General features: G+C 44.4%; 1 protein-coding gene across 2 annotated transcripts in view; it reads right to left on the bottom strand.

Moving 5' to 3' along the window:
* Positions 1-711: 711 nt before the first annotated feature.
* spred1 (sprouty related EVH1 domain containing 1) overlaps positions 712-16,205 on the bottom strand; it is a 33,472-nt gene continuing 17,978 nt past the window's right edge. For both annotated transcript variants that reach the window (XM_069661853.1, XM_069661854.1), the window contains exons 3-6: positions 15,478-15,646; positions 11,618-11,664; positions 6,422-6,577; positions 712-6,309 (exon numbers count right to left, since the gene is read on the bottom strand). In XM_069661853.1, coding sequence (XP_069517954.1) covers positions 5,611-6,309; positions 6,422-6,577; positions 11,618-11,664; positions 15,478-15,646 — 1,071 coding nt within the window. In that variant the 3' untranslated portion in view covers positions 712-5,610. The remainder of the gene's footprint in view (positions 6,310-6,421; positions 6,578-11,617; positions 11,665-15,477; positions 15,647-16,205) is intronic.

The following is a 16,205-nucleotide window of genomic DNA, read 5'->3' as shown; positions in this document are numbered from 1 at the left end:
CAGAAAATGAAAATACATAAAATAGTGCCTTATCTAAATCTAAAAGTTACTTGAGTACATAGTTGTCATTGTAAATTATTATTTTAGTTGGTATGTTATATATTATATATACAGATAGCATACAATAGTCTATCAGGATCAGAATATGAATTAAATAAATAAAAAGTATAACTAGTGTTGTTATGGGATACAAATGTTTTTGATTCAGGAAAGACGTTTCTCTGCTACCTTATGCCAATTTAAATCACATTATCTTTATTCATATTCACAAATATAATACAGTCCTTTATCCCCCTCTTGAAGCCTTTTGACTCCAGATACGTATTATTTTCCTTGTACATTGATATCTGTATTTTATTCAATTAATCATTAATAAATAGAGAACAAAGTCATCACGATTTCATGGAGCCCCAGGGGACATGTTCAGTGTCTCAATTTTCTGCTGAGTGACACTTTCACGTATGTTTTTGATATAACTGGTTGAATTTAGCTGTCTGGATTTTGCACACATTAGAAACTGGCTATCTTTGAAATGGAGAAGTACTGTAGATTTTACTCCCGAGAGCTGAATCTATAAAAGAAAAGGGTTATTTAAATCTCCACGTCACCGCTGACTTGAGCATATGTTTGTCTTCATGTCCTCGAGCTCCAGTTTCCAGCCTGCTTTTTACCTGGATGAAGGAGAAACAATGAAGCCTTCGCAGCAAAAGATTAAAACTCACCATTTTATTATGATAATGTTATTTGATATGTCAAATTACAAGTGTATGATGTAACATAAAAACAGTTACAAACATATGTATGCATATTTACATTATATATTTATGAAAAGTAACGAGCTACATCTGTATAAAGAAAATACAACTATGACATGAGTTATTGGGACTATAAATTTTACATCATATACTTGGTATTCTCGAACCATGAGAGGAAATACCTAGACGTGTAGAAACCAATAGAACCAGAACGAGAAGCATTAAATTATAAAATGGAAACTAGGATGGACGTGAGGCACTTTTTTGAGGTTGTCAGGATGTGAAAGCCGATGGCACTAAGAAAAAAAAAAAAAGAAAGATGCACAGGAAAGAAATATGCACAAAGAGAGAGTGAAAGAAAGAAAAAGAAAACAGGCAGTGTTTACAGAATAGTTAAGAGTAGTACCATTTATACTGCAAGTTTCAAAACACAAATGTCTTCCACTATTTAGAACTAATCACATAAATGTTACATCAAGCGCTGTAAGATGAAAAAAAGCTTACATATAGTATCATCAGTGCACCAAAGCATCGGAAAAATCGAAACATAACCACTCAACTGCTGTGAAAAGTAACCTTTTTAAAACAATACACTGAAGAGAAACAGGTTTATATAGCTTTTTTTCTTTTTTAATCTACACAATGTCAAGAATGTACACTTGTATGCATTCCCAAAGATATGCACAATTTCCAAGATTGAAAGAGGATAAAAGACTAGCAGCAAAGTGGTTAAAACTGAAGTCTTATATAATGCAGGTCAAAAAAATATATATATTAAAGCAGACAGACACATGTTGCATATATAATACAGTACATGACAGGAAGTTGCACTGTGCTGGTTAATGCAGAATGAGAAGTGTTATTTCAGCATTCTCTACACTTTGTATAAATGCACGTCCTACATTTTTGCTTCTCAGCCAGCAAGTTTTAATCAGGTTCATCAAACCTTGGTTCAGCTTGCAATAATGCAGAGTAATCCAATTACAATGGGAGAATATGACAAGCAACCAAACATTTGGTTACACACACCAACCCCGCACGCACACACATACAACTTACACGCTTCATCACGCAGAGCAATCAGACATTTAAAAACTCGTCATGGTTATATGCTGTTGGAGAATTCGGGTTTAACAGTCGTTCATAGCTGATTTTCTCTGTCAACACAATAAAATTAGTGATTGTATCTAGCAGCTTTATATGTATGTATATTTATATATATATTTATATATATCAAACTTTTGAAACAAGTGGACTGCCACTACTGTACCGTGTTAGCACTATCCTTCTGTCTACCGTACAAAACTAGAGAGAAACTCTATTAGAAGCTCAATAGTCGTCTCCATCACAAACGCCCTCTACTTTTCAATGTGAAATAATACTAAAAGGTGACCTATGTACATAATGCTGTCAATTGAAGCTACAGTATATGCTGACAGCAACGATAAATACAGCTCTATCTTTCAAATTTCAAAGACAAAAAAAACAAAAACAAAAAAAGCTGGGATTATTATCAGAACTTAAATATAGTGTTAAGTATTTACAGGTGTTTTGGAGTTTGGTACCAGGGGTCTGTCGTCTACCTCTACATAGAACGTTAAAGTGTCCTGTCCCGTCACTGACTCAGTCTGCAGAGAGGTCAATGTGTTTCCCATGTTAGAAAGTTTGCATAGAAAGTAAAGGGAGCGTTGGTCGGGGCGGAATTAGGAGAATAAATGTTTGTCCTGTAATCAAGTCGTCGAGACACAGAGGTGCCACTAAATTGTTTGTTTGTTTACCAGGAGTGACATTAGCAGAGAAGAGATGCATATCTGTTAGCAACAGCAACTGGATGTTGGACGAAATCTGCTATTAAATATTGACGTGAATCACTATTAGCATTAATTTCCAATAGTTTAAGATAATCTCAGTTATTGCAGCCGGACGTCCAAACAGAACTGTTATCACTGTTGGGACTTCATCCAAATATCAGTGTTATTGTTTAGACTAGTTGGTTTTGTGATTAAGACATGTTACATTAAACATCCCTTCTCTTTAAGAGTGGGAAATGGGATTGAAACACAGCTAGGCTCTGGAGTAAAGTCGGCCTAGCTCCTGTTTCCCAAAGGAACTTCAAGGAGTACTTTTGACATGTTGGGAGATATTCCTTCCTTCCTTCCTGACAGTCAGACGAGAAGATTGATGCCACTCTCATATCTATACGTTTAATACATAGACTGTATAAAAAGATGGACGACATGACAGCTCCCTAAAAGTGAAGCCAAAACATCTCTATCGCCCCCTGCTGACTGGCTGCAGTATAGGTCATAAAGCCCGCCTCCTCCATGTTAACAGATGGGACATGAGTCAAACTATAAAATCTAAATTCACGGCAAATAAATATTTCTCAAACATGGTTTCTGCCATCATAGTTAGTTCTTATCATGCTGATTTACGTCCAGGGGTTAATTTTTCTGACAAGTTTAGTTTAAATTAGTTATTTGATGCTGTCATAATGATGATTGACAGCTCTGATGACGAATCCGGCTCCTGCAGCCGATCTGTTTTGGTTAGCAGAAGTGGCTACTGCGACTCCACCCGCCGATCTCTACTGCGCAACTCTGGCTCCAAATGACGTCACCCGCAATGGGGTCTATTTTGGCTTCAATGAGAGCAGATGGAGACATGTCGTCCATCTACATATACAGTCAGTGGTTAAATATAAAGCTAGAGACGGCAGCTGGTTACCTTAGCTTAGCATTAGCACTGGCAATAGGAGGACACAGCTAGAGCCAGGCTTGGTAACAAAGACATCCGCCTAACACTGCTAAAGCTCACTTATTAACATGCTATATGTTGTTTGTATGATCTGCACAAAAAGCAAGTGTAAAAGATGACATGTAGTGGTTTTACAGGATGCTATGTGTGGGAGAAGAAATAGTCCCACACATAACCTCCAGTAAAACCACAAACTGTCACGATACCACACAACAAACAATATATAACATTGTAACAAGTGAGCTATAATGCCAGTCAGACAGTTAACAGACAGATATGACATACATCTTCTCATCTAACTTTAAAAACTAATAAGTTAATTTCCCAAAATGTCAGAGTAGTCCTTCAACAGTTTGATCTTCTCACTTTGGAGCCAATAAAAAAAGGACACTTCAGAGACAGGACATCTGTTTGCACTGTTAAGAGTCAAAGCCGTAATTACATAGTCAGTGGTGACGTTACAAGACTTCAGATTGACAGTGCATATTAAGACCTATGCACACACACACTCACGCACAACCACACACACACACACACACACACACACACACATCTGTATGTTTTATAATAGCTAAGATACTCAGCATTCCTGAAACAATGCATTCACTCATTCAGGGCCTGTTAAATGGAGACATGAGGAAGGAGTGGAGGTCTGAGGAACATTTAAACAGCATTTGAGGGGACGATAAAAACACAAAGAAAAGAACTGAATCGTGGGACAAACATAGAAATTTGGAGAGGGTGCTGCAACCAAAGCTTGGAGAGCAGTGCTTTCAGGACGGGGGGGTGCCCCCCCAATGCCAAATTAGATAAAGTTTCTGTACAGACTAACTTTTGAGGGAGTCTCAAAGAAAAGAATAGCCTAATTTAAGTGCCTCATCATTTCACCAAGGAGCACTGAAACCCCTTCACTCACCAAAACAAAACTTGCTGGTTGAGCAACATTTCAGCCTTTGTTTCAAAAAATAAAAGAAGAGAAAAAAAACAATGATGGAACAGAAACACCAATTTCACTACAGCAGTAAATAACTGAACTCAAACTGAAATTCACTGGGGTCGATGAAATTGTAATGTGTTGGTTTCAATTTTAGCGCTTCAAGAGGTTCTGATGCTGGATGTGGAAAACTTTCGGGGGAACTTATAGCATGATAACGTTACCATTTTTTCCCTTCTAAATCATGGAGTCGATCCCTTTATTTTGGAATGCAATCAAATGGTCTGAGTCACCTCGGGGGAAGCAAGGTAATCGTCTTAACATCTCCTAAATCAATGTCAGTAGCTGTACCAAGCTGTACCTTCAAAACCGAGCTCTTACTTAATGATTCTTTTTCAACATTCGATGGAAAGGAAAACAAGGAATTGGCCTTACATCCGCCGTAGCAACGTCTCTCGACTGTTAGAATTACTCTAAATGTGGTAGTTAATGTACCACAAGAATCTGAGAGGGTTATCTTACTCCAGGGGGGGGAAATACCATTTTCTAGTGCACTTTTCTCTGTCTAATAATTACATTGTCAGCAAATGCTTAAGCCATGAAGGAAAGGCCACTGTTACCCAACTGCAAATTCACAAAAAAGCAAGAACATATCCCTTTTAGCATACTCAAACAGCAAGTATTTTCTCAACGCAGAATAGTTTTGTTTTCTTTTTTAAGTTGTCGCTCTCTGTACAAAAGATTTTCCTTCATAAAGATACACATGACTTGTAGTAGAGTTCTGACATTTGTGGCCTGGCTTCGTCAATGCATGAGTGTGAATGTGAGAGAGAGGTGTGTGTTTGTGTGTGCGTTTGTGTGTACAGGTGTGTTTAGTAACATCTCCAAGTCTATTAATCTTGACGCCTCGTCTTCTCCACAGATTAAGCTCCTGAACTTAGCTTGTTGCTCGGAGCCCCCACAAAGCATATGGTTTGTCCTCCACCGCTGCTTGTCGGCGACAAACGCGAACTGAAATCTCCAAAAGCCCTCAGAGCTGGGGATCAACAACATATCACCCCGTCTGAGAGGGAATGAAAAAAGGATGCCGGCTTTTTAATTTTCCGCTTTTATCCACTTCCTGTGTTAGCTAGCTTTGAGGGTGTCCCAGAGTCCGGCATCGGGTCACCCCGCGGCCTTGTGCTTGCCCCCGCAGCATCGGCAGGCCTCGCCACAGTGGTGGCAGGCGCGCAGAGGCAGGTAGCAGCACATGCAGGGCGCGATGAAAGACAGCGCCACGAGAGCCAGCCAGCGCAGGCAGAACTGCTCGTCCGACGTGTCACAAGAGCAGGGGTCCGAGAAGTCGCCCTCAGAGTCGGACATGCAGTGGTAGAGCATGCTCTCGGCGCACAGCATGCAGCTGACTTTGTAGATGCACTGCTTGATGGGGTCGGGGGCGTCTTGGCACTGCCCCCGCCAGTTGTCTTCGTGGTTGAACATCTCCCGACAGTAAATGCAGCGCGAGCGCTCGCCGTCCTCTCGCCGCCGCCTGCCCTTCTTTGACTTCAACACGGGCGAAGGCTGAGTCTTGATGGCCGTGTCCTTGCCCAGACTCAGCCCCATACCTGTTCCAATGCCCATCCCGGGGCCAGAGTGGGAGTCCCCACCGGGGCCGTCGGGGAAGAGGTACTCACACTTCTTACTGTCCAGTTTGTGGAAGGTGGAGGGAAAGTCCAGGTCCTCGCGGTCGGCCTCTTGTTTCCACATGAAAGGGTGGCGGTAGTCCCCATAGCCACGGATGAGCACGTCTTTGCGTGGGTTGATGCGGACAATCTCCTCTTCGTCCATGTGAAAGCTGACATGACGAGCCGATTTAAAGGAGACCTTAAAAAGAGAGGAGAGTAAGAATTAGGATACGAACGCTTTATTCATATTTTTACGTCATTTAATAAAACTTGTGATTCAATGTGACTGCTTGTATGAAGGAGAGGCAGACCTGTGGAGGCAGGTAGCGCCGGTTGCTTGAGGGGAACTCGTCGAAGGGTTGCGCACGGACGTAGCAGCCCCTGAATGGCTCGGAGGAGACGACGTTGTTCAGGGGAGAGAAGGGCTCCTTCATTGGCGTGCAGATGGAGGGCGGCTCGTCACACACCTGGAAATACAGGAAAAAAACAGCTTAGTTTAAAAGATAATTTGTTGAACTTTATTGTCTAAAGCTGTGGTCAACTCAGCCCATGTTTTGACACAGGGTGTGTAGGCTGTGTGTGTGTGTTCCACTCGCATCCACCAGGGGGCATCCTGCACCCGCGCCTGGTTTCAAACGACTCCGTGGTGATGACTCAAGGCCCCTTCTGTTGAGAACTCAGAGTTCCCATCAGCCTTGCATGTGTTCCCACAAACATTTTAACTGATGCAAAATCTACAAACACGGGCTGTCTAAAAAAAGAGGCACTTGAAACACGCAAAAAAAAAAAAAGGAAAAACAGCAGAGAGAGTGCGAACAAATATTTATCTCATCTCATGATTACAAAAGGGAAGCGTTTGCAACAATCGGAATAAGATGGCTATAAATAACCTCCGTCTACATCAAACACATTTTAAACTATGAACAGAAGCCTCTCCTGGCATTGGCAGAAATAAAGTAAATACTTCTTCAGTTCTTCAGTGTTCACAGCAACAAAAAAACAGTGATGGCTACTCATGATTCATGCGTGCAGAGGTGATGAGAGATGGGGGAGGATAGTGAGTTATTACATCAAGAGCTGTGTGATGTTATTTCATGTCCAGCTTTATTTTAGCACCATCTGAACAACATCACATCACAAATTACATAAGAATTAAAGTTGATTTCATTCAATTAGAAACAGCTGATCGTCGTTCTCGAGAGTCTTTACGGGGAAAAAAACAGTGCCTGAAAATCATTCAAAGAAACGGCTGAGTGAAAGGTCTTCAAGGTTAGAAGTCCCACTCAGAAACACACAACAAACACGGACACGCGCTCCGCTTTCTCGACACAATCCGACCACATTGAAGCCTTGTACACACTGACTAGCTGTCCCTCTTTTCCCACACACACCCCGACCTCATCAAGGCAGGGTTAGTCCTCTTCTCCTCTCCTTCTCTCTCTCTCTTCCTCCCTCTCTCTGCTCTGCGTGTGGAGGAGGCTGCTGGCTCTGGTTAGTCAGTGCCGTGTGTAAAGTAGCCCACGCCAGTGCTTTAACGCACAGCGGAAATCTGGTTTGCTCCCAGCTGCTGCTACAGTAATTACTGTCCTGTGGTTGCTAAGAGATGCTTCCTTTGACTTCTTTTTTTTCCCCTCTCTTTCTCTTCTTTTTTTCCCCTCTCTCTCCTCCGCTTGCCCCCCCCTCACCCTCACCCTCAGACTGCTAACACATGGTGCATGTGTGTGTGTGTGTGTGTGACTTTGCTCCTTCTTTGCCTCCAAACATACCAAGTGGTGTAACACACGTCCAGAGCGTCTGCAGGGGAATGTGAGGAACAGGAGACAGTGGAGGGAGAGAAGAGAAAGAACAGAACAGGAAAAAATGACTTTGTGTTGTATTCGTGTGTGTGTGTGTGTGTGTGTGTGTGTGTGTGTGTGTGTGAGAGAGAAAGAGAGAGAGCGAGAGGCCAAAGAGTCTGCCGAGGGAATGTCATAAACCAGCTCCAGCTGGAGAAATGCAGCACAGAACTTAAAAAGCCAGATGACAGCTGTGTGTGTATGTGAGAGAAAGAAAGAAAGGAGCGAGGGGTGGGGAGGTGGAGGGGGTTGAAATGGGAAACAGACTTGGGCTTCCTTTTAAAGCGCTTGCCTAAGCCCCACCATTCAAAGGCATGCGTGGGGGCCAATCTGGAGCTGAGCTGACCCTAGAGATGTGGCTGAGTGAAGAGAGGAGGGGAGATGAGGGGATGGAGGTGGTGGGAGCCAGGGGCAACCTGGCACCGCACCAACATCAGGGATCCATGCACTTCCGCCCTCAAAAAGGCACAGGGGCTCCGGACAGGGAAGGCTGGGGTCGGCCCACATACTGAAAACGTACAGAACATGCTGGATCTCTGAGACGATGTGCATGTGCAGGCGTTTGATCCTTTATGTCTGCATACATTTGTTGCTCACACTCTGGAAACGGGGCTTGGCTTAAATAAGGAATATTGTAGCGCTCATCTCTTTGTGTTAACTTGAAAACACAGAATAACAGCCAAGTTCAAGGCTAATCCTCTTGTGTATATAATTTTACAATGTTGGATGTCCAGACTAAACGTGGGTGAAGTTTCAAATCTGTAGGGAAAAGTATGTTGGAGTAATCCCCAGGCTTCTCAGCTCAGTCTGCTGTGAACGCCAGGTTTCACACAGTTTTGTGATGTCACAAAGTGCGGCCTCAGCAGGCTTTGGAGAGCCGGCCAATCAGAAGAAAGCGGGCTTGTAGGGGCGGGGTTTCCTAAAGGGACAGAGCTGACAGAGTCGTTTCAGGCAGGGCTTGCGCAGAGCACCAGTGTGAGAAAAGAGAGTAAATTTATGCTAAGCTAGAGTGAAATTTATGCTAAGCTAGAGTGAAACATGAAACTTTAAATTAGCATCATACCCCCCCCTTTAAAAATTGTTTGACATTTTGGGAAATAAGGAGTTTGCTTAGCAATCAACGTCACTCTTTATAGGTTATAGGCTAACCACAGCTAGCAGCTTGTTAGCTTAGCTTAGCATAAAGGCTGGAAACTGGGGGACACAGCTAGCTTGACTCTTTCCTAAGGTGACAAAACCCACCTATAGCATTTCACATCTTGTTTGTTTAATATGAACAAAAACACAAAGCATAAAGCTACAAGCTATGTTGTCTTCTGCTAGCTAACAATATTTCCAAACCTAATCCACAATGTGTCGTTTTATATCTTTGGTTGATAAAAAAAAGAGTAATAACTCTAATGTGTGAGTCAGCTTGTATGCGTTTATTGTTACCTTAAGCTAGCTGTGGCTTCTGTGTTTCTATTCTTTATGCTAAGCTATGCTAACCAGCCATCGCTGCAGCCTCCCTTTGGATAGAAACATGCCAGAGTGCTGTAAATCTTCTCATCTAACTCCTAGCAACAAAGCTAATAAACACATTTCCAAAAACTGTCTATTCAATTATACTTCCTTGCTTAAAGGCGTTTTATGGAGCTCTATTGTGACACACCAAACCACCCTGAGCATTTCTGCTCTATAAGCGAGGCTGTAAAAGTCAGCCGGCCAACAAAACCTCTGTGTACTAAATTGATAAGAGAAAACTTCCTGCCAGTGCTAAATTAGATGCGGATGTTTTCCTGTGGCATTCAGGGAGGGGGGGAGAAAAATCACTTTGTACTAGCGGAAGATCTGCGGTGGTACGGGATAATTCCTGGCAGTGGGTCATCACAGCTGACAGGGGTGTTTGTGCAACCACGTTTTTTTATACGGGTGAAATAAGTTGCATGTGCGCGAAACGTGTGTGTGTGTGTGAGAGGAAGAATGTGGTAAGCTTGTGAAGAGCATACAAGAGGGTGCTGAGCCTCGGTGGGCAGGATGTGGGTGGAGAAGTCCGTCTTGAATGCATGTACATTGACACACACACAAATATGTGTGGACAGGCCTAATCAAACACGTTAAAATGCGTGTAACAATGCAAGGCTGTCATGAATTCCATGAATAGATGGTATTTAGAGTCTTGATGGCGACCTTACATGATGATAAACAGAGGAATCTCAACAAGGTCAAGGCCACTCAAGGAAGATCTCCTGCTTCTAAAGAGGCCTGTTAATAACAAACTAACACCACATCACCGTACATGCTATCTGTGTTACAGCGGTGACGTTATGATGGAGTCTAACACAAGACGGCGTGTATCACACCTTGCTGTGTGTTGGTATCTGCTACTTCTCCGGCTGCAGCGCTCGCCACTGGTTCACTTCTCTTTCTATGTAGCCCAGGTCTTCGACCGCAACATTCGGATGCCAAATCACCATGGTGACACCCTCGGTGGCTCACTCACTGAACCTTGTGAACACCCCCTTCAACCCCCCCCCCCCCCCCCCCCCTCTCCTATTGCACCCCCCCCCCTGCTGCCTAGCAACAGTGGTGCCATTGGATTTCCTGTATGTTCAGACTGATTCCTTAAAGAGGAACTTCGCCACAGGAAGAGGAACGCAGCTCTCCCTCCTTCGCTCTTCGCCTTGTGCACAACGCACAGGATGCTAAGCAGGTCAAAGGAGATGACGATCCTTTTGGAAAGTGCAGTGAGCACTGCAAAGTACAGCGTGAAAAAAAAAAAAGTTGAATCCACACCTCTCTGACAGCGTCAACAGTAATCAATCACACGTTTCACAAAGGCAGCACCTGTAGCAGGCCTGTAAGTATTGGAATGCACGGCCAGGTGAAGCTCTTTCTGTATTTCCTTTCACTCAGTGCAAGTGTGCATTACAAGCACTGCCCTCCCTCCCACAAAGGTGTCTTTTCACCTACTTTGCAATCAGAAGTAGAACAGGTGACATTCTTGTAACAGGCCTGATATCTTAAACAAATTTACATGGGTGTGTAGGCTGGAGCTCTATACCTGCTGCCGCTCTCTGCTAAAGAGAACCAGGCACTCTTAATCACATGTTAACAGTAAATAGATTTATAAGATCCATAACCGCGCGTCTCAACCTGTCAACAAAAAGAGGCCCAGCTCATGAGGAGAAGTTTGGATAACATCGAAATCAAAGCATTCTCACCAGGCTCCCTTTGCACAAGCACCTCCTGAGGCAACGGTTATTCTACCGGCATCAATTGCAGCGAGAGTGACAGCTACCAACTTAGATTGATAGCGACGGCTAAGCCTGCTCTGGCACATTTCGCTGGCCAACACCCAGCTTCACCTCAGGGTCTGGCTGGCACTGGTGTAAACACCTGTAAGTCTCCAAGAACAACTGTTAGAAAACAAAGGCAGGTGTCAGCGCCTGGGTGGGACACATCAGCGCCTCAGACATATGGCTCATGTTCTCGCTGCGACCTGCCTCCTATTTAATAGGGCAGGGAGAGTTGAGTGATGAATCCATCCTGTAAAACCAACACTAGGCGTGCTTTGATATTACAATCATCCATTGCCCGTTCTTTATTTGTGTTAGCACTTCAACAGACACTCGTCAAAGTCAGGTAAAGATACACGAGCTCATGTGCACACACAGCTTTTATCTCACTCACCGGTAGTCCATCCTCGGGAATATCCCCGTCCCCAAACGACCGACAACCTGGAAGAGACAGAAGAAAACAGAAAGGAAGAATTAAGGCCTGACTTGATCACCAAAGCCAAAACAGTAAATGTTGCAGTTAAATAAACGTCTCATTTTAAGTGTCTTGGATGGCTGGAACTGATTGACAAATATATGGAAAGACTTGCCCACTAGGGGGCAAAACCTCATGGAACCCCAGTGATGCCTTTCACCAGACCTGTCCACTTCTTTGTACTATTTTTAAACCTTAGAAAGAAATCTAAGAGTGTGTGAATTTATTATTATATTTCTCAAAACTCACTCTAAACGAATGACATCTCTACAAACACGTCTAAGCCAACTGAATAGCAGTCATACAGACTTCTGTTTTCCTCTCACTGTAGCCTCATGGGGAAATGAAAGCTGCCTCGTGTCAGCGGGGCACGCCGAAGTTAATAAAACGTCTAGTATAATGCAACCACGACCTCAGCTTAAGTGCACATGTGCAATTTCTGCATCCAAAACAGCTCATCTGCTGATGCTAGAAACGGGGTTTGTGTTTCAGGTATCAGTCCGACCGTGTTACAGCTTTTCATTAGCACCGAGAATGAAAGTGTGGGCGGTGTAACCCGAGGAAGACGTGAATATTACTGAGACAAAAATGCTTTTCTACGAATAAAAAGGAGGCCGACCTTGTCACATTAAGAACCCAATTGTTTATTAGGTATTGTTGTCCAACATTGGAGAATAATTGTCCTTAAAAATGAATGTAATGTTGACAATTTTAATCATAATGTGTCAACAATTCAAAGGCAAATGGTCCACAACTTAAAGGAGCAATTCAGTCAAAGCTGGTGTTCTCTGTAATCGATAGAAGCAATAATATTTGAAATTGGCGCCATAGCTGTGGAGGAAGTTGTACAAACAGCATGTGGTTTCGCCTATTCTACATTCCTACAACACCCAGCATGCATTGCGCCCCTCCCTCTGAAAGGAACGACGAATACTACCTTTCACGCCGCTACAGAATCCGAAATGCGACGAGAATAAACCGGTGGATCGTCTAAAAAATCTTCAGGTCTGCAGTCTACATTTCAAACCTCCTAGATTGAGGAAGTGTAGTTTAGCGAGCTCCCTGGCCTCTGCCAGACGACGTGTTTTACGTAGTCTAGGCAGAGGTTTTCCAGGGCCCATTGGAGAAGCGGATAGCGTCCTCCAAAGGCACAGAGTGAAATCGCATTTATTTTTTCTACCATAATGGCATTAGCTCCCCATAATAGCATGAAAGGACTAAGGTTGAAAATCGGCAAACTGGCCCTTTAAGTCTTAAAGGTTCTCTGGTTTTCTTTTCTTTGCCACAAATGGTTGGAAATGAAGTCCAACAATAAAAGTGAAGAAAAAAATTAAACCCTGCAACACGCTATAAACGCAGCAGTAACACATCTAGCTTCAAATCTGGCTTCAATAAATGGCATTTCATTGCTTTAAGTCGACCTGCATTACACCCTGTGCACTTCCACTTGCATGATTGAGATTAAAATAAAGTACTGTTTACTATAACTATCACTCTACAGGCTATTATTATAATTCCACCCAGCCTTGGTAAACACACAACACGAGCACGTGTCTTTTGATAGCAAACCAAGCATGTGATTTTCCGAGCAACAGCAGCAGCAAGAATATTCACGATTCATGAAAACACCACAAGAAACTTCACCGAAGACGGAACGGTTGGGGCTGCGGGGTTGTCAATCTTTCTGAAAACAGGAATTGAACAATTTGAGACGGATGAAGGAGGAACTGTAACGTGAACGAGTTCTTTTTTAAACTGAGGACGACTGAGGCCTCATGTGAAGCACCGAGGCGTCAGTCAGTGTGTGGGCATTCAGGGAGGGACTACAGCTGTACATGGCAGCGCAGACTCCACCGTACAGGGGACGGAAGAACTCACTGGGCTTGTGTCGGACCCAGTTAGTCCATCAGCCCGTCTCTCTGTCTGAATCCCGTGGTGAAAGGTGTGCGTGTGCGCGTGTGTATGCATTTCTCCACTACAGAAGAGGAAGAGGCTTCCTGCAGCACGACTCTGGCAGAGCTGGGCCGCGAAGCTGCCTGAGCCATGTGCCAGGCGTTGCCATGGCAACAGAGGACTGCAAGACTGCTACACACACGTGCGCTCACACACATACACAAGCGCACTCAAACACACACAGAGGCAAAACATATTCTCTCTCTGCCTCTTCTCTCTCTCTCTCTCTCCCCACACACACACACACACACACACACACTCACGCAGCAGTCCAGCAGCAGAACGATGCAACAGGAATACAGAAGAACCTGCCCGAGCTGAAGAGAGGCATTACACAACAACACCGGCAGCATACAGAAGATGCCAGGAGAGAGAGAGAGGAGAGAGGCAGGAGAGGACAGCAGGAAGGAAAGAGAGAGAAGTGCAGGCGATGGGGAGGTGAAACTCACCATCACCTTCTGTAGCCGACACTCACAGGAAATAGTTTAAGCATTTAGGAGCGCACAGACTACTCTCCAGCCTCTGAACACAACAGCTTTCAAAGATGTTTATAGCGATCCACGATTCTTTGCTCTCCATGTCCCACTGAAATTGGCAGGCAGAGCTCTTTGCAAAGCCAGGCGTTGTTACCTTTAACCTACACTATCAGTGGACTTGTGCCCAGGAAGTTCAAATCTCAGATAGAGCAAGAAGCGACCGATGCCTCGCAGTGATAAAGCCTTTACGATATGTTCTGCGGTGTCTCCTTTGTGCTCCCCAGAGTTCCCAGGTCTAGAGAGTAAAAAGAGATTACAGCTCCCGAGCCAGCCAGCCAGCCGGCCGGCCAGCCAGCTTCTTGTGTAACATGGGGCTGGGTGGCAGATTGCTGAGCTGGCGATTCTCCTGCTAATTGGATGACTTTGCAACCTCTGGCACTGTACTGAAAAATAATGCTTATCCGGACCCAAAGCTGCTAACTAAACTCAGAGCCTGAGCTCCAACCAAGTGTGATATCTAGATTAGCTTAACGCCGAACACAACCAGAAAAACACAACCTCAATCTTATTTCCCAAAGTATGAGCAGCACAAAAGCTGGTCAAGTTTCATCTCAAGTTGCCACCCCCAGCCCCCCCATCTCTCTCTTACCAACCCCTCCCTCCCCCTGTCCTGTATCACCCACTGTCTGGGCGCAGCGCTGCGCTGCCAGTCTCTACAGGAAGTGGAGAGTTTATCTGGGCAGCTGGGCGCTGCTAAGATAACGCAGGAGGGGTCATGCATGGTTGAGTGAGCAGGTAGCAGTGGGGGGAAAGTCATCAACGCTAATCAACGCTATGCATCTGTCCTAGAACAGATGCTAGGTCAGCCATTACATGTCAATGACAAACAGGCAGGCATACAGGTGGTAGGCACACGCTAACAGAATGCTCGCCATGTTCATACACACCAGGGTTTTCCCCAGGCTTAGGCGCTTACTAGTCTCACGTGGTTTTCACCCATTATCCTTGAATGAATGAAAATATATGTGGGTTACCTTAACATGTACAGATAGGAAGAACAAACAGGCTGAAATAGATATAAAGGGCTGGACATAAGCACTGGCCCATTGCACGTTAACGCTGGGGCTACATAAATGGACCGTTCACAGAGTGCAGCAGACAGTTTAACGGCTACACCTGCAGCGCACACACAGCAGGAGGTTGCCTAAAACTTTATATGGTAGGAGAAAACCCTGCACACCTATTATTTTAAACCCACTGAATGGCTGCCAACATATATGGTATAGCACAACCTCTTCCAAGGCCGAACAGAGCTGGTGTATCCTTGTTTGAAACTTCAAAAACACACACCTTGGTTTATGTCCTCAATGGCCCGACGAATGCCCCGGTCGAAGGCTCTGGCGTCTGCGGGGCTCTGGAAAGTCAGTCCGAACTTCTTGTCGTTGATCCTCCAGTGGTGGAAGATGGGGGTGACCTTGTTGTATACGAGGTCTTTCTGGAGGACACACTCCAGCACCACCTGGAAACACAAAGGAGTTTGAAAGTGAAACAAGGCTCACGACATTATAAAAGTTACATTCAGTCAAAAGAAGCCGGATTTTGTCGAGATGCAAACGGTGCCTTTAGTCCCTTTCCCACTGGTCAGACCCGGGTCACATGACTCTGCAGTAGACCCGGGTAATTATAACCTCGGCTCCGATCTGCATTGACGGGAACTCCGTCAGTAACTTCTGCGACTCCTCGTCATCTCAGCTACAAATTCCGTCCGTGTCCGCCCAAGCAGCGCTCAAACATCGTTCCAAATTTGTCACCGCCGAGTTGGATAAACAGACTGAATGAGTAATAGATACAATAAAGATCTAACCACCGTAACATCTTCACTGTTTACTAACTCTCTGGCATGTTTGTGACGTCAGACAGTGACGCAGCAGGAAAGAGACCGTAGGGAGGATACTCCACTGGCAATGGGAACAGAGACAATCGGCATTTATAAGCGGGTCTTCCCGTGTCTGAAAAACCCGTGTCAACACGCGAATTTCGACGGGAGAGGGGTTTTAAAAGGTATGAGAAACTTGCAT

This window comes from Semicossyphus pulcher, unplaced genomic scaffold, assembly GCF_022749685.1.
Source record: "Semicossyphus pulcher isolate SPU_LCO1_2020_fin unplaced genomic scaffold, fSemPul1.0.p SCAF_14, whole genome shotgun sequence".
Classification (NCBI taxonomy): Eukaryota; Metazoa; Chordata; class Actinopteri; order Labriformes; family Labridae; genus Semicossyphus; species Semicossyphus pulcher.
This window is presented reverse-complemented; position numbering and strand designations above follow the sequence as displayed.